Source organism: Cetorhinus maximus, chromosome 9 (assembly GCF_964194155.1).
Source record: "Cetorhinus maximus chromosome 9, sCetMax3.hap1.1, whole genome shotgun sequence".
NCBI classification, from domain to species: Eukaryota; Metazoa; Chordata; class Chondrichthyes; order Lamniformes; family Cetorhinidae; genus Cetorhinus; species Cetorhinus maximus.
In genome coordinates, this window is record NC_135887.1 from 12,997,184 (window position 1) to 13,020,450 (window position 23,267).

At 44.3% G+C, this 23,267-nt stretch overlaps 1 protein-coding gene across 5 annotated transcripts in view; it reads right to left on the bottom strand.

The window, feature by feature from the left end:
- LOC144684375 (rap1 GTPase-activating protein 2-like) overlaps positions 1-22,871 on the bottom strand; it is a 321,257-nt gene extending 298,386 nt beyond the window's left edge. For all 5 annotated transcript variants that reach the window (XM_078548076.1, XM_078548078.1, XM_078548077.1 and 2 more), the window contains exon 1: positions 22,602-22,871. In XM_078548076.1, the coding sequence (XP_078404202.1) occupies positions 22,602-22,645 (44 nt within the window). In that variant the 5' untranslated portion in view covers positions 22,646-22,871. The remainder of the gene's footprint in view (positions 1-22,601) is intronic.
- Between the last annotated feature and the right edge of the window lie 396 nt (positions 22,872-23,267).

The window sequence follows — 23,267 nt, forward strand, 5'->3', positions numbered from 1 at the left end:
GAATAATGACAAAGTGACAAGGTTCAAGCCTGCATTCTTCAGGTTGTGATATTGAGGCCCTTTGGTCTGCCTCTGTTTCCCCCAACTCCTTTTATTCGCCTTCTCCCCTAAATTCAGTGGTCTATGCTGGGATGAAGGTCCACACCAGTGCTGGCAACCCATAAATGGTTGCTCAGTTCCAGCTTGAATAGACTATTTCAACATTGAAAGGCATCGAAGTTGGAGACAGTAACTTTACTTACCCAATATCCTCACATGTGAGCAAGAAGATGGTTGTGGTTGTTTTAGGTCAATCATCTCAGTTCCAGGACATCACTGCAGGAGTTCCTCAGGGTAGTGTCCTAGGCACCAACCATCTTCAGCTGCTTCATCAATGACCTTCCTTCCAACATAAGGTCAGAAGTTGGGATGTTCGCTGATGATTCCAAAACGTTCAGCACCATTCGAGACTCCTCAGATACTGAAGCAGTCCATGTTCAAATGCAGCAAGACTTGGACAACATCCAGGCTTGGGCTGACAAGTGGCAAGTAACATTCGCGCCAGACAAGTGCCAGACAATGACCATCTCCAACAAGGGGAGAATCTAACCATCGCCCCTTAACATTCAATGGCATTACCATCGCTGAATCCCCCACTATCAACATCCTGGAGGTTACCATTGACCAGAAACTGAACTGAACTAGCCATATAAGTACTGTGGCTGCAAGAGCAGGTCAGAGACTAGGAATCCTGTGATGCGTAACTCACCTCCTGACTCCCCAAACCCTGTCCACCATCTACGAGGCACAAGTCAGGAGTGTGATGGAATACTCTCCACTTGCCTGGATGAGTGCAGCTCCAACAACAGTCAAGAAGCTTGACACGATCCAGGACAAAGCAGCCCATTTGATTGGCACCCCTTCTACAAACATTCACTCTCTCCACCACCAACAAACAGTAGCAGCAGTGAGTACCATCTACAAGATGCACTGCAGAAACTCACCAAGGCTCCTTAGGCAACACCTTCAAAACCCACAACCACTACCATTTAGAAGGACAAGAACAGCAGATAAATGGGAACACCAAAAAGTTCCCCTCCAAGACACTCACCATCCTGACTTGGAAATATATCGCTGTTCCTTCACTGCCGCTGGGTCAAAATCCTGGAACACTCTCCCTAACAGCACTGTGGGTGTACCTACACTACATGGACTGCAGCGGTTCAAGAAGGCAGCTCACCCACCACCTTCTCAAGAGCTACTAGGGATGGGCAATAAATGCTGGCCTAGCCAACGTCTCCCACATCCCATGAGTTAAAAAAGGGATTATTGGGTAATAATTAGGAGTGAGTGTCTTGGTTGATAGTCTCCCCCTCCTTGATCCAATGCCTATCGTAGCGGGAACCATGTCAGCACACAGCAAGAATCAAACTTTGGACTTTCTATTTGCACCTTTGTAACATCACCCACTTCTGCCCCTGCCTCAGCTCAACTAATATTGAAACCCTCATCCATGCATTTGTTACCACCTGGCGACTATTCCAATGCACTCCGAGGTGGCCTCCCACATTCAACCCTCTGGAAACTTGAGGTCATCCCATACTCCGCTGCCTGTGTCCTAACTCACACCAAATCCCATTCGACTATCATCTCTGTGCTCACTGACCAACACTGGCTCCTGGTTAAGCAAATCCCCGATTTTAAAATCCTCATCCTTGTTTTCAAATCTCTACAAAGCCTTGCCCCTTTTTTATCTCTGTAATCTCCTCCAGTCCCACAATCCTCCAAAATACCTGCGCCCCTCCAATTCTGGCCTCGAACATCTCCGATTTTAATCCCTCCAGCACTGGCGGCCCTCCCTTCAGTTACCTCAGCCCTAAGCTCTGGAATTTCCTCCTTACACCTTTCCACCTCGCTGCTCTGCTTTCCTCCCACAAGACACTTCTTAAAACTTACCTTTCTGACCAAGCTTTTAGTCATCGGCCCTAATATCTCCTTCATGGCTATTATTTGATAATGCCTCTGAGAAGTGCTTTGAAATGTTTTATTACATTAAAGATGCTATTTGAATGCAAATGTTGTTGTTTTCTTTGTCCGTATGGCTCAGTGCCCTACCAGATGGGGCACCTACCTGAGAGAATATAAGATTGGTTTTTCTTTATTGTTAATCTTAGAGCGATATTTGAATTTTGTTAATATCAATACCAATACTACATGCAACTGAATGTATCTATCTACAGAGTATGCTTACTGACATATTGTGGAACAAATGGAGCTCAAAGGAATCCATAGAGCAAAAAAAAACTTGCATTTATATAATGCTTTTTATGATCACCCGGATGTCCTAGCCAATGCACAAAACCCTCATCAGAAATTAGCAGTTACAAGTTCATAAATGTGAGGGGCAGCATGAAATTTCAACAGCTTGCGGTGGGGGGGTAGGGTGAGTTACTCCAGTCCAGCAGGGGGCACAGTTTTGAATCATCTCACCACTAGGGGTGTTAGTTTTACCTTTTTTAGTTTCCTGTGTCTCTTTCCCCCCCCTCCCCACCCCACATCCCGTCCCCTCGTCCCCTGACAGCTTTAAACTCCCCAGCTGACATTGGTTCTGCAGGAGGCAGCCTCTGGTCCCTCACCCAAGCAGACATTATTTAGACACACACACATCTTGACTGTAAATGCAGACAGGCGGGCTGACTAATTGTGAAGAGAAGCAGGATCCATAATAACTTTCAAAAGGGAATTAGACAAATACGTGTAGGGGAAAAAATTGCAACGTGTTTGGGGAAAGAGCTAGAGAGTGAGACTAAATTAATAGCTCTTTCAGAGAGCCAGCACAGCTATGATGCGCTGAATGGTCACCTTCTGTGCTACATCATTCTATGGTTTTATAATTATGGCAGGGAAACTCTGGCCAATTTTCTTTTCCCTAATCTGGAGGATCTTTGATCAACTGTAGCCTGCTCCCTTAAGCAAAGACGTTACATCATGTATCATATTAAAATAATTGCAAGAAACAAATGTACAACGATGAAGGGATTCTTACTTTACCTCCGTCAAATCTGTATGCATCTTATCAACATTGTAGGATGCAATTAAGATTGTGTATAGGATTCATAATTTTCAAGCCTCAGATAGCCTCTTGTTTGAAGTCCAATGTTTAGGCAGATATTCAAAACCCACTCCTCTCGATATTAATATGTATACAAACCTACAAATCAGAAGCAGGAGTAGGCCATTCGGCCACTTGAGCCTGCTCCGCCATTTGATAAGATCATGGCTAACCTGATTGCGGTCTCAACTCTATTTTCCTGCCTACCCCTCCCCCATAATCCTTAGATTCCTGTGTCAATCAAGAATCTATCTAACTCAGCCTTAAAAATATGCAATGACCCTGCCTTCACTGCTCTCTGGGGAAGAGAATTCCAAAGATCAATGACTCTCAGAGAGAAAAAAATTCTCCTCATCTCCGTCTTACATGGGAGACCCCTTATTTTTAAACTGTGTCCCATAGTTCTGTTCTCTCCCATAAAGCAAAACATCCTTTCAGCATCCACCCTGTCAAGTCCCCTCAGGATCTTTTAGGTTTCAATAAGATCACCTCTCATTCTAAACTCCAATAGATACAGGCCCAGCCTGTCCAACCCAGGAGTCAGTCAAATGAACGTTCTCTGAATTGCTTCTAAGGCTATTAAAACCTTTCTTAAGTAAGGAGATCAAAACTGTACACAGTACTCCAGATGTGGTCTCACCAACACTATGTACAATTGTAGCCAAACTTCCCTACTTTTAAACTTGAGTCCCCTCGCAATAAACAACATTTCAATTTGCCTTCCTAATCACTTGCTGTGCCTGCAAATTAACTTTTTGTGATTCATGCACCAAGACACACAGATCCCTCTGTGCCGCAGAGTTCTACAAACTCAAGTTTCCTGAGAATAACCAATGCTTCTCAAGGCAGTGGACCTCAGTTGAGCTGGGAGTTAGGGTAGAGAGGTAAATCTGACAGGATATTACATATCACATAGCTATGTAGCTTTGGTTAGCCACTGTCCACAAAGAAATCTATTGATCAGCCTATTACGATATATCAGTTTGAGCATGAGAACTTAGAGACATTTCTTTAACACTAATTATTGATGTAACAACCTAAACAATGGGTTAGACCCAGACTAGAAAGGTCAGCCAGATGTAGTTTGCAAGCTAACAATAAAGATGAATTTCAAGGCTACAACATAATCATTATGCCATGCCAGATAAGCAATTCTAAAATCTCTGGCGAACATACAGTTTGCATGTCCCTTAAGCATTCAGATATAAAGTAATGATTGGGTTTCAATGGCAAAGCACGTGGCTTAAAATATTTAGGTTGGTACATCAATAATTAGTATTAAAGGTCAAAGTAGAAGTGTTCACATCGCGGCCCTGTTTCAACCAATTCTACCACCACCACGCACAGTGTATACAACATTTTTGTACCGCTGATTTGATCAAGTACCAACATCATGCCTGAAGACGGAAGTCGTTGATGTCAGAAACACGAGACTGTTATATCTGCTAAAGTTGAAGGGTTCTCTGTCGCTAAACAAAACAACCTCGCTACATTATGCAATGAGTTGCAGTGTGATGTCCTCTGCCTGCAGGAGACACATAGAGGAAGTGAGGACAACCGCTCAAAAATACCAGGAATGTTCCTGGTTATTGAAAGACCTCATTGTCAATATGGCAGTGCTGTATTTGTTAGAGCTGGTTCAGTTGTAGAAGCCACTTCTAAAACAGAGGAGGACAACATCGAAATTCTAATTGTAGAGCTGAGCAAAGTAGTAGTGACCTCAGTGTACAAGCCGCCTGGCACAGATTTCAGCTTCTCTAACCCTGTACCCAACCTGCACAGTAAACCACAGATCATCATTGGAGACTTTAATAGCCACAGTACCCAATGGGGGTACAAGGAGTCTAACAACGATGGAGAAGCAGTCGAAGAATGGATGGACGCTAACCAGCTTAGTCTCATCCACAACCCTAAAGTGCCAGCCTCCTTCCACAGTGCCCGCTGGAAGTGTAGTTATAACCCAGATCTTGCCATTGTCAGCAACAACATCGCTGGCCTCTGCAAGAAGCTTGTCACAGACCCAATACCACAGACACAACACCGTCCTATTAGTATCCAGGTAAATGCAGCAGTGTTACCAACTGTCGTACCATTCAAAAGGCGCTTCAACTTCAAGAAGGCCAATTGGAACGGGTTCATACGAGCTCTTGACTGCAAGGTTAAACACGTTAAACCATTACCTGAGCACTACAACCTGTTTGCAAAAGCTGTCCAGAAAACAGCCAGAAGGAAGATCCCCCAAGGTTGTAGAGCACACTACATCTCTGGTCTCACCAAGGAGAATGCTGAACTCTACTGGGAGTATGTCTCAATGTTTGAATCTGACCCCTTCTCAGAGGAAACAATATCTACCGGTGAGAGGGTGATGTTAAGTATCTCTCAAGAGCGTCAAAACACCTGGGACACCTTGATAGAGACAACAGATCTTACAAAGTACAGCAAGAAGGCATGGTCTCTCATACACAAACTTGGAGGCGATCCCAAGAAAGCTGCCCAACATCCAAATGTGTCTGCTAACCAAGTTGCACACCAGTTGCTCCTAAATGGAAAAATCAACAAGAAACGACCAAGAGCACAACTAGATAGGAAGAAGTACAGCGATGACCCTGGCTTCACTGGACCATACACCACGGAAGAGCTGGAAACTGGTATATCTAGTCTAAAACACGGGAAAGCAATTGGTCTTGACAACATAGCAACGGAGCAGATAAAGCATTTTGGACAGCAAGCAAAGAAATGGCTCCTACAATTGTTCAACCACTGCCTGGCAACACACAAGCTACCTAATATTTGGCAGAAGGTACATGTAATAGCATTATTAAAGCCTCAGATCCCAAGAGTTTTCGGCCAACTTCACTGCTTTGCCACAGCAATAAACTGTTTGAATGCCTGATACTCAATAGGATAGCACCAACTGTAGATGAGAAGATCATTCCAGATCAAGCAGGTTTCCGCCCCGGCAAATCAACAACAAGCTAACTGCTCAACCTCACACAACATATTGAAGATGGTTTTGAGCAAGGGATGGTAACAGGTGCTGTTTTTGTAGACCTGTCAGCAGCATACGATACAGTGAACCATAGACGTCTCCTCTGCAAGATCCTAGAGATGACAAAAGATATTTACTTAACAGAGCTGTTAGAAAGCATGCTTCAGAATCGCCGGTTCTATGTTGAACTAGGTGGGAAGCGCAGCAGGTGGCATATTCAGAAGAATGCTCTTCCTCAGGGAAGCATGCTTGCACCGCTGCTGTACAACATCTACACGAATGACCAACCTATAGACGGTGTCACACGCCGTTTTATATATGCTGATGACTTATGTGTCACTGCCCAAAGCACTGATTTTAACACCGTGGAGAAAACGCTTTCTGAGGCCTTGGAGGGACTAACATCCTACTACGAAGAAAACCATCTTCGCGTAAACCCATCAAAGACGCAAGTTTGTGCATTCCACCTCAGAAACCGTGAAGCCAAACGCCAGCTTAAAGTAACCTGGTGTGGAGCAACACTGACGCATTGTGAGCACCCTATCTACTTAGGAATCACCCTTGATAGATGCCTCACCTTCAAGAACCACATCGAAAAGACAAAGGTAAAAGTGAGCACATGAAACAACATCCTGAATAAGCTCACTAACACAAAATGGGGAGCAAGCTCGAAAACATTGCGAACCAGTGCACTTGCTCTTTGCTATTCCACTGCCGAATATGCCTGCCCTGCATGGGAAAGATCTACTCATGCTAAGAAGATGGATGCCGTTCTGAATGCAAGCTGCTGACTTATCACAGGTTGTTTAAAACCAACAAACACCAACAGCCTATATATCCTGGCGGGTATCGCTCCCCCTGATATAAGAAGAACGGTAACCAGCAAGAAAGAGCGACTCTGTCAAACACCAGATGAGAGGCACCCTCTACATGGTCATACACCTACACCCAGCCGCCTAAAGCCAAGGAAGAGCTTCATGAACAGTGTTGTTCAATTACAATCAACCCCATCTGAAGCCCACATCGCCTTGTGGAAAGACCGGCTCACCAGTCTCGAACAACCCCCAGTGATGGAAATTCTACTGGATGAAAGCCTTCCCCCAGGAGCCAATTGCAACTGGGCAACCTGGAAGTGCCTTAACAGACTTAGGACTGGTGTGGGTCGTTCAAAGGTGTCACTAAGCAAATGGGGATATACAACCAGCTCGACAACTTGTGAATGTGGAACTGAGCCACAGACTATGCAACATCTCCTGCAATGTCTATCGCTAGAGGAACCCTGCACTGTTGCAGATCTTGCCGAATTCAACAACAAGGCACAAAAATGTGTCCAGTTCTAGCTGGGCCATGAACACGATAAGAAGAAGTATTAAAGGAATGTCTCTAAGTTCTCATGCTCAAACTGATATATCATAGCCCATGGCTTATCTCTGGCTTCTCAAAATCACTGGTTCAGATCAGCCCCAGAGTCAAAATGAACACATTAGGATCAGTTCAGGATTAATGGATGTGAATCAAGGTTGTGTCCTAGTCCTATTGAAATGCACACATCAGGCTTGATTTTTAGGCCCCAGTCCTGGCCAAGCGCTGCTGGCCAGCGTGCTGGTTCCCCGCCTCCAACACAGCCCAATTTTTCCTGTCCAATGGTATCCAATTACTTGTGTATCTGATGCCGTAGATGTCAATGTAGCAGATTCATATCAGCAGGGAATTTCATTCACAAGTAGAAATCGTCAAACCATAAGACATTTGGCACAAAAACATTGTAGCGGGTGAGAAGGTAAAATATATCCAATCAGTTTCCTACGTTATACAGCGACTATACTTCAGTGAGGTAATTCATTTACTGTAAAGTGCTTTGAGACATCTGGTGGTCGTGAGGAGTGCTAGAGAAATACAAGTCTTTATTTCTTTTCTTTCCTTAGTAAATATCCATTATTCAGGGGACACATTTCTTTCATAAAGATAGGGGTAACACACGATGCAATGTACAATGTATTATTATGCTGCTAAAGCACAGCTTTACAGTGTAACTGATGGTGTCCCTGCAAGATCACACATTGTAGTTAATGAGCCTTTCTGTATCAATTAAGTAAAGGCTAATTATTCTTAAACAGGTTATTAAATCAGAGATCAGACTGGTCTTCTTCAAAAAGGAAGACTTTTGAAGTCAACTATTTTTTATTGGTGGAATATTTTCTCTATTATTGAAAATGATTCTTTATAAGAAACAGATTTTAGGTGTGAGATGTGAAGTGTGAGAAATTTTGATTTTTGAGATTTTGAGTGTGGCAGGCACATCTCGAAACTCACTGAGGGTTCTTCATTTTTACCAGTGTACTGGGGATCAATTCCAGCATTCTTTCCACACAAGAGTCAATCAGTGGCCATGAATATTGCCGAGATGTTTTTTGGTCAAACGAGTGAACTTTTATCTCAAATTTCTTAAAAGCAAGAATGTAAAGCAAAGTTGTAGGAAAGTTGGCGGTAAACATTTGGCATTTAGCAAAAGTAGCGAGTAAGAATGTGCAGCACCTCTGTTTCTTCTGGGGACACAATCATAGAAACACCAACATTTCCTGGGCTCTTTCCTGGGCTGCCTCCAGCAGTTGCCTTCATGGCCCTGGTTAGGTTGCTCAACACCTGCTGCAACTAGTTGGAGTTTGCATGGTGCACAGGTCTGCCTATTTGTACCTAACTTTTGTAATTGGCCTCCTGTACTGGGCACAAGTTCCCTTTCTGTATATTAAACCAGTCTTGCTCTCATTTCAGGCAGATGGGCTGCCCACCCATTTACAGAGCTGCTCGAATATTGCACCAGGTTGGGCCTTCTGCTTTACTATACAGAAGGGGAACTTGTGCCCAGTACGGGAGCCAGTTACAAAAGTTAATAGTAACAATAGGGTAATTATATTAGGCGATTTCAACTTTCCCCAACATTAATTGGGATAGACATAGTGTTAAGGGCTTGGATAGAATGGATTTCTTGAAATGTGTACAGGAGAACTTTTTAGGTCAATATGTAGAGGGTCCAACAAGGGACGGTGCAGTGCTGGACCTAATTCTGGGGAATGAAGTCGGGCAGGTGGCTGAGGTGGTGGTGGGGGAGCATTTTAGTGATAGCGACCACAACATGGTACAGTTAAAGTTTGTTATGGACAAAGAAATAGACAAGTTGCAAAAAAATGTTTTGGATTGGGGGAGAGTGGATTTTAATAAAATAAGGCAGGATCTGGCTAAGATAGACTGGGAACAGCTACTTGTGGAGAAATCTACAGAGGAGCAGCGGGGGGTGTTCAAAAAGGAAATGGGGAGGGTACAGGCTCAGCATGTTCCCTCTAGGGTGATAGGAAGGAGCAACAAGCCCAGAGAACCATGGATGACCAGAGATATTCAGGTTACGATGAGAAGGAAAAGAGAGGCTTTTAGCAGGTACAAGGGAAGCAAATCAGCAGAGGCATTAGTGGAATTCAGAAAGTGCAGGGTGGAGCTTAAGAAAGCAATTTAGGAGAGCAAAAGATATTAGAAAGCTCTGGCTGGTAAAAGTAGGGAAAATCCCAAGATATTCTATAAGTATATCAATGGGAAGAGGATAACCAGGGAAAGAGTAGGGCCCATAAGGGACCAAGGGGGCAATCTATGGGTGGAGCCAGAGGACATCGCTTGAGTGTTGAATGAATACTTCACGTCCATCTTCACCCAAGAGAATGAGAATGAAGGTATCGAACTCGGGGAGAGAGACTGTGAGGTTCTTAAGCAAATTGATATAGGGAGTAACAAGGTATTGGAGGTGTTGGCAGGCTTAAAAGTGGGCAAATCTCCAGGTCCGAATGATTTGTGTCCCAGACTGCTGAGGGAGGCAAGGGAGGAGATCACAGGGGCTCTGACCCAAATTTTTAATTCCTCTCTGGCCACAGGGGAGGTGCCAGAGGACTGGAGAACAGCTAATGTGGTTCCGTTATTTAAGAAGGGTTGTAGAGATAAGCCAGGGAACTACAGGCCAGTGAGTCTCACGTCAGTGGTAGGGAAACTATTGGAGAAAATTCTGAAGGAGAGAGTTTATCTCCATTTGGAGAGGCAAGGTTTGATCAGGGATAGTCAGCATGGCTTTGTCAGAGGGAGGTCATGCCTAACAAATTTGATTGAATTTTTTGAGGAGGTGACCAGGTGTGTAGATGAGGGTAGTGCAGATGATGTAGTTTATATGGATTTCAGCAAAGCCTTTGACAAGGTCCCACATAGGAGACTTATAAAAAAGGCAGATGCACATGGGATACAGGGTAATTTGATAAGGTGGATTCAAAATTGGCTTAATTGTAGGGGACAGAGGGTGATGACAGAAGGATGCTTTAGTGACTGGAAGCCAGTGTCCAGTGGCGTATCACAGGGATCTGTGCTGGGTCCCCTATTCTTTGTCATTTATATAAACGACATAGATGACTATGTGGGGGTAGGATTAGTAAGTTTGCGGATGACACAAAGATTGGCCAGGTGGTTAACAGTGAGATTGAGTGTCTTGGGCTACAGAAAGATATAGACGGGATGGTCAAATGGGCAGATAAGTGGCAGATGGAGTTTAACCCTGAAAAGTGTGAGGTGATACACTTTGGAAGGAGTAATTTGACAAGGAAGTATTCAATGAACGGCATGACAGTAGAAAGTTCTGAGGAACAAAGGGACCTTGGCGTGTGTGTCCATAGATCTCTGAAGGTGGAGGGGCATGTTAGTGGGGTAGTGAAAAAGGCATATGGGACACTTGCCTTTATCAATTGAGGCATAGATTACAAAAGTAGGGAGGTCATGTAGGAGTTGAATAGAACCTTGGTGAGGCCATAGCTGGAGTACTGTGTGCAGTTCTGGTCGCCACATTATGGGAAGGATGTGATTGCACTGGAGGGGGTGCAGAGGAGATTCACCAGGATGTTGCCTGGGATGAAACATTTAAGTTATGAAGAGAGGTTGGATAGACTTGGGTTGTTTTCGTCGGAGCAGAGAAGACTGAAGGGCGACCTGATCGAGGTGTACAAGATTATGAGGGGCATGGACAGGGTGGATAGGGAGCAGCTGTTCCCCTTAGTTGAAGGGTCAGTCACAAGGGGACATAAGTTCAAGGTGAGGGGCAGGAGGTTTACCTAGAGGGTGGTGATGGTCTGGAATGCACTGCCTGGGAGGGTGGTGGAGGCAGGTTGCCTCACATCCTTTAAAAAGTACCTGGATGAGCACTTGGCAGATCATAACATTCAAGGCTATGGGCCAAGTGCTGGTAAATGGGATTAGGTAGGTAGGTCAGGTGTTTCTCACGTGTCGGTGCAGATTCGATGGGCCGAAGGGCCTCTTCTGCACTGTATGATTCTGTGATTCTGAACCACTGCATGTACCATATCACGTGGTGTAGGTGCTGTTAGGAGGGGAGTTCCAGGATTTTGATCCAGTGACAGTGAAGCAATGGTAATATAGTTCCAAGTCAGGATGGTCTGTGACTTGATGGGGAACTTGCAGGTAGTGATGTTCCTATGCATCTGCTGCCCTTGTCCTTCTAAGTGGTCAAGGTTGTGGGATTGGGAGGTGCAGTTGAAGGAACCTTGGTGAATTAGATAATGAGTTGGTGAGTCCAGGATATGGGGCAGAGACAGGAGAAAGTACAGCTGACAATGACTGGGTGACTGGAAGCAGGTATACATACAAGCCCAAAGTTAAAGAAATGGAGAGCTCACAGGGGACTGTAGCACTGGGTATGAGTATGTTAAACATAGAGAAAGGGTATCAATGGATTTAAATACAAGGATGGGACAATTAACCAAACTACTCACACGGACTTATTCAATTCTTACTGGCTTACATAACCACTGATCTTTTTCTAAAAGAGGAGAACACTGAAAAAACAAATTTTGTTAGAGTTACTGGAACTGTACCATACCATGGGTGTGTGCTTTAAGTCAAGGGAGGGGTTTCACTTCCTGGCAACAATCCTTTAAATCTGCAGAAGTTATCTGATGGTGTGAAAGTGCAATTGCTGAAAACTCAGCTGACTTTCAACATTGAGTGAATGTGCCACTTGCATCCAACGTGAGAAAACAAATGGTCGTTGCACCATTTAAAACACCTTCAAACTAGGCAACATGTAGTTGTACACAAAAGGTGCGACTAAGTTTCACAGATGTGATTGTTTTGAAGCAAAAAGCCAAATGAATTGGAATTACCAAGTTCAAAAATATTAATTCTTGAAGTGCCAGAATTGATGTCACAATACTGAACCTCATAACTTCAATAAGGCAAGGCTGGTGGCACCTGACATCTGTACTTACAATCGCTTTTTGTGCAAAAATCGGGAATTCCCTTCCGAAACCTCCACCTCTCTGGCTCTCCTCCTCTAAAACCAATTTCTTCAACCAAGCTTTTGATCATCTGTTTTATGTGGCCTGTACCACTCCCTGTGAAGTGCCTTGGGGCATTTTACTGAATGCAAATAATTGCTGTTGATATGGACAACTATATAAAATTAATAGTTGTTTGATAGTACAGAACTTGAGTATTGTTGAAAAAAGCCATTCTGTCAAAGCTTTTTGTCTTGCACTCATCAGGACAATCGCAAGAATATCAATGTCAGGGGAAACAACAACTTTACACTGTATGAGAAGGGAGTGTTGAGTGGCTTGTGAGTGTCCTGATGAATGCAAGATGAAATGCCTATAAAATTAATTGGCATTTATTAATTGCAGCAGACTGGCCCATGTGGAGGCAAGCACTAAAATTTGGTTCAGTGTTTTTCGAGGACCACCCATACCAAAACTTGCTAGGTCCGATGTGTCCAGAGGAAGGCCAGATGTGGCGCAGCTGCAGAAGCTCCCCCAACCACTAGCAACAACAATATGAACTGTCAGTTCTGTGGACGTCCATACTGGTTCCACATCAGAATCTTCAGTCATGACAGGACTCACAGCAGACAATAAAATCATTTAGAGCTTTGGCATACTTGAACACTGGGTCTGCCACAGTGAGATAACATAGATACTGCTGCAGCTTCAAGTGTTAAGTGTCTAATCTTGTGCAACCCCAACATCATAGGATTCTTAAAAGTCACTCCCAGACATCTACTCCGCTTAGTCTGTTACTATATTAAAAGCACCTGAAACTAGAGGAAGGAGTAAGTGTGATTGCATTGAGCCAGGTCAGGCAGAGCTATAATTTGGGGTGAGAGTCAGTTCCACTGGATCTCTCCACTCTTTCTTTATACATTGCCAAATTTCACCAAAGCAGGGCTCGATGCTTCTTGTTGAAGGAGGTGGGTCTTCTGCAGCATTGCCAACTCCAGTTGGACGTATTCCTAGAGGTTTCATCACATGACCTTTGGCCACCAATCTCTCCACACAGTCAATCTGCCTTTCAAGCTTCAACCTATTCAAAGTCCAATTGATCCAAAGCTCAGATCAGGAACATGAACTTTCCTACTCTTAGCTTTGCCGATTTTTCACTGTTGGCTGACTATTTCAACCAGCATGTCTTTTTCAAGCCAGTGGCCATCTCCTTAAGCTGGCTTGGCACTTAACTGTTGCTCAGCATCACATCACACAGTGTATTAGCCTACTGGACCACAGGGGCAATCTGCACCTTTCAATTCTGCTCTCTACTTTTATGTGCAACCCCTTGAAAATATAAACGTCAGAGCCGATTTAAAACAAAAAGATCAGCGGTATTTGCAGTAACACAAAATAACATGGAGAGTGGAAAGGCAGAAGGACAAGGTCAGACATCAGCAGAAGCACTAAAAGCAGGAGGTGAAAGAGTAGTAGATGCAATGAAAGAGATTATTGATGAGCTGTGGACAACAGTTGAGTGGCCTTGCAAATGGACTATATCTCAGATGGTCACAATGCCCAAGAGAGCAGCAGGACTGTCCAAAACATCGTATGCTAAGTATCATCAATCATGCATCTAAAGTTTTACTTACATCATCAGGCATAGAGTTGCCCCCCCACCCCCACCCCGCTGTGTGAATGGAAAAGCGGTAGAGGGGAGTTCAGCTTCATTCCTGGGAAGGGTAGAATTGACGCCTTGCATGTGGTCAGAAATCTCATGGAGAAATGTGAAAATAAACAGGAAGTTCAGCTTTGGCTCATGTTCATAGACTATGACAAAGCTTTTGACGCTGTCCAACATGATGCTCTATGGAAGACCCTTAGAGATTTTGGAGTACCCAAAAGTCTTGTGTGACTAATACAGGAGCTATACAGAAATGTTTCAGGAGTCGTCAGAGTTGGCGATGGGCATACAAACCAATTCCAGTTTGAGAATGGAGTCAGGCAGGGGTGTCTTCCGTCATCCATGCTGTTTAATGCTGTGTGAGAGAAGGTAATGAGGATGGTGCAGGAAGAGTTACCAGAGAGATGTGGCTGCATCATACGAGGTTGTAACATGTGGAATCTCAGGTATGCAGATGACATCACACTCATAGTCAGAGCAAAGGAAGAGATGGACATTATGACAGGCCTCGCCAAAAGACACACTGAGTCTTTTGAACTGAACATAAATGAGGTAAGGACCAACATTATGGCTCTAAATGACAATGGAAAAGTCAAGATTGGAAGCATCAAGATAGAGGCAGTGGACAAATTCAAGTACTTTGGCTCGATGATAAACACCAAAATTATATCTAAGAATGAACTCCTGGTTAGATTTGCTATGGCAAGAAGCGTGACCAATGACTTTAGTAATGTCTGGAAGTCCAAAGAATCAGCATGAAGCTAAAAAAATCTAGTATAGTCACTAGTGTGGAGTGTTGTACTCTATGGATGTGAGAGTTGGAACCTGAAGTTAGAGGATGAGAGGAGGATAACAGCTTTTGAAATGTGGGTTAGGAGGAGGATGCTCAGAATCAGCTGGGTGGACAGAAAGACAGATGATAGGTTCGATCAAGAGTAAAGTTCAGAAATCAAAAGGATTATGAAGTACAGATAGAGAGGGAAAGACAGCCAAGTCCAGACATTGGAAACGAAGACCCAACAGCCTTGTCCTGACAACAACTGAAAGAGAAATTGAGCGTAAAAACAGTAGAGGAAGAAAACAAATTGGATGGGTGGATAACATCGAGACGTGGACTGTGGGAGGCTTGAAGACAACCAGAGAAGAAACAAGACAATGCTAGTGACCCCATTACGGCTGTGGTGACAACTAATGAATAAAAATATGTATGAATTAGTACATTGCTGCTTTCTCCAAGTTAGGCACTATCTCCAGAACCTTGCAGAATTGGTGAGTGCCAAACAGCTGCACACTACCTTAGTTGGCTGAGCATTTCCTTTACTCCCCAGCCCGTCTCCTGGAAACACCATTCTTCTTATCAGCCAACCAAGATGACACTGGGTTGTCCCAAGTGTCAGTGATTTACGTAAATTGATCTAACAAAAGTGGCCCAATTTTAAAAAGAGCACATGCAATAAATTCCTAAAGTATGCAAAAAGGAAGAGAAACTTAGTTAATTAAACAAGGCTATTATTTTCTGTACCATCAATATGTCCAGTGACTGGTCTCTGACAGGCTCTAATGCGCTGATGTACACTGTGTACTCTTTTTCCAGGGCCACTTGAACACAGGCAAGGCTGCAGAACAGAGACAAGTAGGCGGGCAGGCAGGCAGAGTGACACCCACACTGCCCCTCCACACCCGCACCCCAACAGGTCACATCTAACCTGGATCTGTGGATGGACACCTTGGCCAGGCCCGGGAGCATAACCACGAAGTGCTCCTCCAGCTTGCCAATCGCATTCAAATAATGGGAGAGGGGCTGCAACCCATCACATGCCATTTATACAAGGGACATGTTGCTGTATTTTTGTGGAGTCAGGCTGGTTCCGGAGACTTTAAAAATTGTGGGCATAACCCAGATACGGAAGTCCTGCTCCCAATTCCAGCAGATCCCACCTTTGTTGACAGAGGAAAGGGGGCAGGCCAAGACAACATGAACAGGAAACCCAAACTCAGTAGCGCCATTTGAAGTTAGTGCCTCACCTTTGCTGTTCTAAGGGCCTTAATCTGCGGTGTGGGAGTGCCAAATTTATGGAAGAGGTGTAAACGCATGTCAAGGGTGGAGAAGGTCTGTTCAAGTGTCATGACCTGAAGTTACTGAAATCCACAGCCCTTTAGAAATGAAAAAAAGAACAGGCTACTGCTGTCAGAGTGAAAAAGCAGACAGCTTTCGTTGGAAGTGAATTGATTGACAGACCATATGGTGTAACTTAGAAAAAATAATTAGTCATCTGTTCCTGAAGTTTCAACGGATTTCATTGTTGACATTTCTCAAGGACTGTCATTACAGTTGAATATATGATGAATGCTTGGCTGAGTTTCAAAAGCTTAAAAAACACAATTATCTCAGCAGGGGTCTCAGCTCAAATTTTGATTGGTAGTCTTAAGCAGCTATCAAATGATTAGCTGTCTTTGATGGGGTTAATGAATAGAAGTTTGTTTGTTTTTACAACAGATTGACTGTTTGAGGGGATTTAAAGATTTTGAATGGGTTTGATGAATGAGAGTTATTTTTCAGTATCAAGCGTCTATGAGACCCAGAGCTCTCTGAGGTTGATAGAAATTTTTTTCACTTCCACATTGCTTCTGAGGTCTTCCTGAAGTGGATACTGGGTCAGTTGCTATGGAGGTGACATGGTGGGGGGAGGTGGTTATGAGGAGGCATGGAGGTGGCGTGGGGATATGGGGGCATGGGGGGGCAACGGGGTGGGTGGGACAGTGAGGGATGATGGATAGAGGGGTTACCAGTCTTTTATACAAATGTACCAAAGTCTCAGAGAATTTAGTTAGGCTCTCTAACCAACCTGCCTTGGCACTCGCGTGCTTCCATTGCCACCTCTGAAAAGCGACCAGAAGCAGCGGGCCAGACTCGAACACAGCAGGCTCAGGCCCCCACTTCCCCACCGCCCACACCCACCACTTACCGTGCAAAACATAAGAACATAAGAAATAGGAGCAGGAGTAGGCCATTTGGCCCCTCAAGCCTGCCCCACCATTCAGTAAGATCATGGCTGATCTGCCCCAGGCCTCAATTCCTTGTGTGTGTGTGTGTCACTTCCACGCAGTTGAGTCAGAAGATTTCCTGAATTGAGCTTCACACCTCAATGGCAAAGATCTGGCCCACGGACTCAATCAGGCTGCATAAGTTCCAGATGTGGCCTGGTAGACTGTGAATCGTCTTATAAAAATCGTCTAGTGAACCTAATTGTCGGGGACTGGTGCTTGCAATAGTCTGGAGCATCTTTCTATCTTGTACATTACACTAACCCTTCATGAACAAAGGCAGATTTGGAAACTCGATGGAAGTCTGGGAGCAGGACTTGGAGGGTCCATTACGGAAGGAGGAATAGCAAATCGCATGAACTTTATATGGAATTTTTAGCACAGAAACATGCCTTTCAGGCTGGTCCATATCGGTGCGTATGCTCCACTCGCATCTCGTCATACACTTAAAGGGCCTCGGTTTGGTTTTGGGGAAGGAGCTCAGTTCCCAGTACAGCCAGCCCCAGGTCTAAAACCATGACAGCCAATTAAAGTTCACACAGTGACATGCAACACTGCACAGGTCCACTGGCACACAGTTTTCACAAGATGGCAGTTATCTCAAGAAATCAGAACATTCTGATTGTGGCGATAAAAGGAACCAATTGGAAGTGGGAAATTAGAAGGTTGGAAATGTACAGCGGGTCACAGGTTAAGGTCAGATAAAGAAGATCTTTCAACCCATTCAATTTCACCCTTTCAAAGCGCCAACCTCTCTGTTTTCCCATTATAGCCTTCAGCTGTTTATGAAATGAGTTCAGGTCACACTGACTAGAAGGCATTAGCTGCATACCACCAAGCGTGTCATTGCATTTTCCATGATGCGCCACGTGTACCACCAGGGTGTAACAGCATCTCAGATTCACTAGGTGTTATTACTAACAGTTGAGACAAATCTCTGGTCTGAGTCACAGCACCAGTAGGACTCAGATGATCAGCCCTGCCCAATATGGAGCTCAGCATTTGGCAATTAGCCGTCAGCATCTGAACACACAATGGTTACAATAACTGTTCAAATTGAAATTCTTTCTGAGATTAGAATGTGGCTTTTTCTCTACATATGCACCTTAGTATTATTTTAAATTTATTCTTTCATGGCATGTGGGTGTCACTGGCTAGGCCAGCAGTTGTTGCCATCCCTAATTACCCTTGGTGGTGGTGAGCTGCCTTTTGAACCGCTGCAGATAGTGCATGTGGTGTAGGTACACCCACAGTGGTGTTAGGAAGGGACTTCCAGAATTTTGATCCACTGACAGTGAGGGAACAGCGATATAGTTCCACGTCAGGATGGTGAGTGACTTGGAGGGGAACTTGCAGGTGGTGGTGTTCCCATACATCTGCTGCCCTTGTCCTTCTAGGTGGTAGAGGTTGTGGGTTTGGAAGCTGCTGTCAAAGGAGGGTTGACAAATTGCTGCAGTGCATCTTGTAGATGGTACACACTACTGCCGCATGCGTCAGTGGTGGAGGGAGTGAATGTTTAAGGTGATGGATGGGGAGCCAATCAAGCGGGCTGCTTTGTCCTTGATGATGTCGAGCTTCTTGAGTGTTATTGGAGCTGCACTCATCCAGGCAAGTGGAGAGTATTCCATCACACTCCTGACTTGGGCCTTGTAGATGATGGACAGGCTGCAATGAGGAGTCTCATTCCACAATGGGTTGGCTAGTTAGACTATGATGAAGAGAACCTTTGGAATTCTCTACCACAGAGAGCAGCAGGTGCTCAGTCATTGAGAGCTTTCGAATCAGAGATCGACAGATTTTTGGACACTAAGGGAACCAAGGGGTACAGGGCACAAGAAGGTGTAGCTGAGATAGAATATCAGTCATGACCTTAGTGAATGGAGAGCAAGCCCGAGAGGCTGAATGGTCTACTTCTGCTCCTACTTCTTATGTAACGTTAGGTGGCGGCACAGTGGTAGACGGTCAGGAGGAAGTTGCCCTCGGAGTTCTCAACATCGATTCCGGACCCGATGAAGTCTGATGGCATCAGGTCAAACATGGGCAAGGAAATCATCTGCTGATTACCAGGTACCGCCTCCCATCACCACTACCCCTAACCCACCCTCAGCTAGTACTCCTCCATGTTGAACACCACTTGGAGGAAGCACTGAGGGTGTCTAGGGCACAGAATGTACTCTGGGAGGGGGGACCTCAAATGACCATCACCAAGAGTGGTTCGGTAGCACCACTGCTGAGCAAGCTGGATAAGTCCTAAAGGACATAGCTGCTAGATTGGGTTTGTGGCAGGTGGTGAGGAAACCAACAAGTGGGAAAAATATACTTGACCTTGTCCTCACCAATCTACCTGTCGCAGGTGCATCTGTCCATGACAGTATCAGTAAGAGTGACCTCTGCACAATCCTTGTGGAGACAAAGTCCCATGTTCATATTGAGGATACCCTCTATCGTGCTGTGTGGCACTACCACCTTGCTAAATGGAATACATTTCGAACAGATTTAGTAGCTCAAGACGGGGCAGCTGTGAGACACTGTGGGCCATCAGCAGCAGCAGAATTGTACTCAACCACAATATGTAACCTCATGGCCTGGCATATCTCCCACTTTACCATTACCACCAAGCCAGTGGATCAACTCCTCCAAGTCACACGCTATCCTGACTTGGAAATACATCGTAGTTCCTTCACTGTTAGTGTCAAAATCCTGGAACTCCCTCTCTAACAATACTGTGGGTGTACCTACATCACATGGACTGCAGTGGTTCAAGAAGGCAGCTCACCACCATCTTCTCAAGAGCAATTAGGGATGGGCAATAAATGCTGCCTAGCTAGTGATGCCCACATCCCATGAATGAATAAAAAACTTCCAATTGAAAGGATAATGGCCAACTTATTTGTATTTCCATCATTTTCTAATTTATTTTTAATACATCACATTGTGGTTTAAACCCATTTTTATTCCCCTGTCATTAGTCTCCCAAATCACAAACAAAGTGTCAGCTGTGATTCAATAGGTTGCACGCTCACCTCTTGAGTTAGGAGATTGCAGGCTCAAGTCCCACTCTGGAGAATTGGGCACATAATCTAGGCCTATACTCTAGTGCGGTACTGAGGAAGAATTGCACCATTGAAGTCTTTGGGATGGGACATTACACTGCGCTCCCATCTGCCCCCTCAGGTGGACAGAAAAGAATCCCAAAATATATTTTGAAGAGCAGGGGAGTTCTCCCCAATGTTCTGACCAATATTTATTCCTCAATTAACATCAGTAAAAAGCAGATTATCTGGCATCATATTGTCATTGAAGGGAGCCTGTTGTGTGGACATTGACTGCAATTACAATCTAACATTACAATAGTGACTACATTTCAATAAGTACTTTATTGGCAGTAATGCACTTTGGGACATGCTGAGGTTATGAATGACACTATAATAATGCAAGTTCTCTCTATTCCTGTTCTACGCCCATTACCACTAGCAGCCAGGTGCATGGCTGGCAATAGTGATAAACAGTGATTGGTGAGAAGCCTTCAATCAATTTTTTCCCCTCTGCCCCTCCAATATAGGGAGATAGGCACACTTCCATTCACCATGGAACTACGCAGGTCAGAATAACAATAGGGGGATTCAGGGGAGTCGAATCATTATTGTCTCTCTCTGTGGGGCTGCTCTTGGCTTCCCCTACTATCTATAATCAGCAATGCAATGTCACCTTTATCATCAGTTGTGTATCTGTGTCATGTTTATAAACATGATAATCATGCAAAAAATAGTTCAGCAGAATAACAAGACAGCATTCAATGGCTGGCAACAGTAGAACTATTTGCTTCTAGGATGCAGCAGTGCCATCAGTAGGGAGTAGAACAGTCGCCACAAGTTACTTTTATACCATATAAATACAGGGGTGAGGTTTTATTATCCTCTCAATAAAGTAAAATTAAAATCCCAATCTTTTTATCATGCCTGTATATCATCAGCTAACACTGTAACAATAGAAGTCCAACTGCTCAAGGTGACAAGCATGCAGTTGCAGCTTTATGGAAAAAGACTTGCATTTATATAGCACCCTTCGTGACCTCAGGGTGCCTCAAAGTGCTTTGCAACCAATGAAATATTTTTGAAGTGTAGTCACCGTTGTGATGTAGATAATGCAGCAGCCAATTTGCACACAGCAAGCTCCTACAGAAAGCAATGAGATAAAGACTAGATACTCTGCTTTTAATTACATTGGTTGAGGGATAATGACTGGCAGGACACCGGGGTGATCTCCCCCTGCTCTTTGAAATGAGATCTTTTACACCCACATAACACATGGGGTCACAGTTTAATGTTTCATCCGACAGACATCATCTGTGACAGTGCAGAAGCCCCTTCTGCATCGCCCAATTCTCTCTCTGATTTGTGCTGGACTGCAGTTTGATGGATGCCACCAAGTTTTGCTCAAGTATGTGTGAGTCAGCATAAATGCCTGCAATTTCCACGGGGGGTGGGTGGTTCTCCTGCTCCGGAGAAACCTATGGGCTTGCAAAGTGGGAGAAGGTAAGAAAATTCCCTGCAGCTTGTTTGACCAGAGCAGCACCATAAGCAATCCAGGTTGTTTTCCACAACAACTGCATTTACCAATACACGTCATTGGGTAGCAATCAAGAACAGAAGCCCAACAACAAGTTATATTTATGTTCCTCTCCGCAGATGCTGCCAGACCTGCTGAGTTTTTCCAGGTATTTTTATTTTGGATTTCCAGCCTCCGCAGTTTTTTTTGCTTTTAAACAAGTTATATTTATATTATTTAAAATAATAAAACCTCCCAAGGCACTTCACAGGGTCTTTGTCAAACAAAAATATGACACCAAGCCACATAAGCAGATATTAGGTCAGATGACCAAAAGCTTGGTCAAAAAGGCAGGTTTTTAGGAGTGTGTTTAGGAGGGAAAGTGGGGTGGAGAGGCTTAGGAAGGGAATTCCAGAGCTCATGTTCTAGGAAGCTGAAGGCATGACTACCATAGAGCGTTTAAAATCGAGGATCTGCAAGAGGACAGATGACCTCAGAAGGCTGTGACACTGCAGTCGATTACAGAGTTAGGGAGGGATGAGATTTATTTTAGCCCAGAAATACTGAGGGCCAATTATAGTTCCTCCAGTCATTACCCTGGATAAGGTCAGTCAGCTGAGTAGCCCTGATCACCATCGCCCTTTATTCCTGTCCTATATGCTCATTCAGCAAGTGGTGCCTTTACCAACTAACTTATCTCAGATACACGTGCAATAACAAAACATTACTGCGACCTGCCACAGCTAAAGCAGCGGAGATCGTTTCATCCCCATATCTTTATAAATGATCATCCTCCAGTGATTAGAGCTGCTGCGATACACAAATCGCTTTTGCACAGTTTGCATCTTTTTTTTAAAAAAAATATACCGACAGCTGGAAGAAAATAGTCAATAAAAGTGACCGGAGAGGGGAAGACAACTGTTCACGAAGCAGGTAGAAAGCACTCACCATCCGAAACCCCCAAAAGAAACACTCCGCTTTCTTCGGAACATTGTTGCTAGAGTCTAGCTCTGTGCACTGACAATGCCAGAGAACCTCCTGCCTTTAAATTAGCCAAACGGTAGGTAACACAGACTCCCAATTATTCACTACTTGAAGCAGTCGAGCAGGACATCTATTTACACCACTTCCTGGATCTTTCTGTACAAATCACTCTGCCATCAAGTGCAACCGTGTCGATAATTGATACACTTGGGGGCATTCTCGCTTATATATTTTGTTTTTTTCCTCTCTCTCTCTCTGGAGAGGCGGGGCAGGACAAGCTCCATCGCGATATCAAAACTAGAGAGAGGAGAAAAAAAATCAATTCCTCTTTTCTCACTTAGCCATATACAGAAAGGGAAGGGATGAAACCACACGTTTCCCTTTAAGCAAAACGTGCTGCGAGGGAGAGCTGGTTTTTTTTAAAAAAAAAACAAATTGGTGCATTTTTAAAGTTTAAAGTTGTGGTTTTCTGTCGCACCAGAGACTTGCGAAACTTTGTGTCCAAGGGAAAGGAAGCCGGTGAAATCTTTGGACCATAAAGTGCGTTGGATATTTTCGCTCAACACATTTGCCTCAAAACAAAAAGCAGCGGCGACATGAGGGGAAAACTTCTTTTAATGCAGCGAGTGA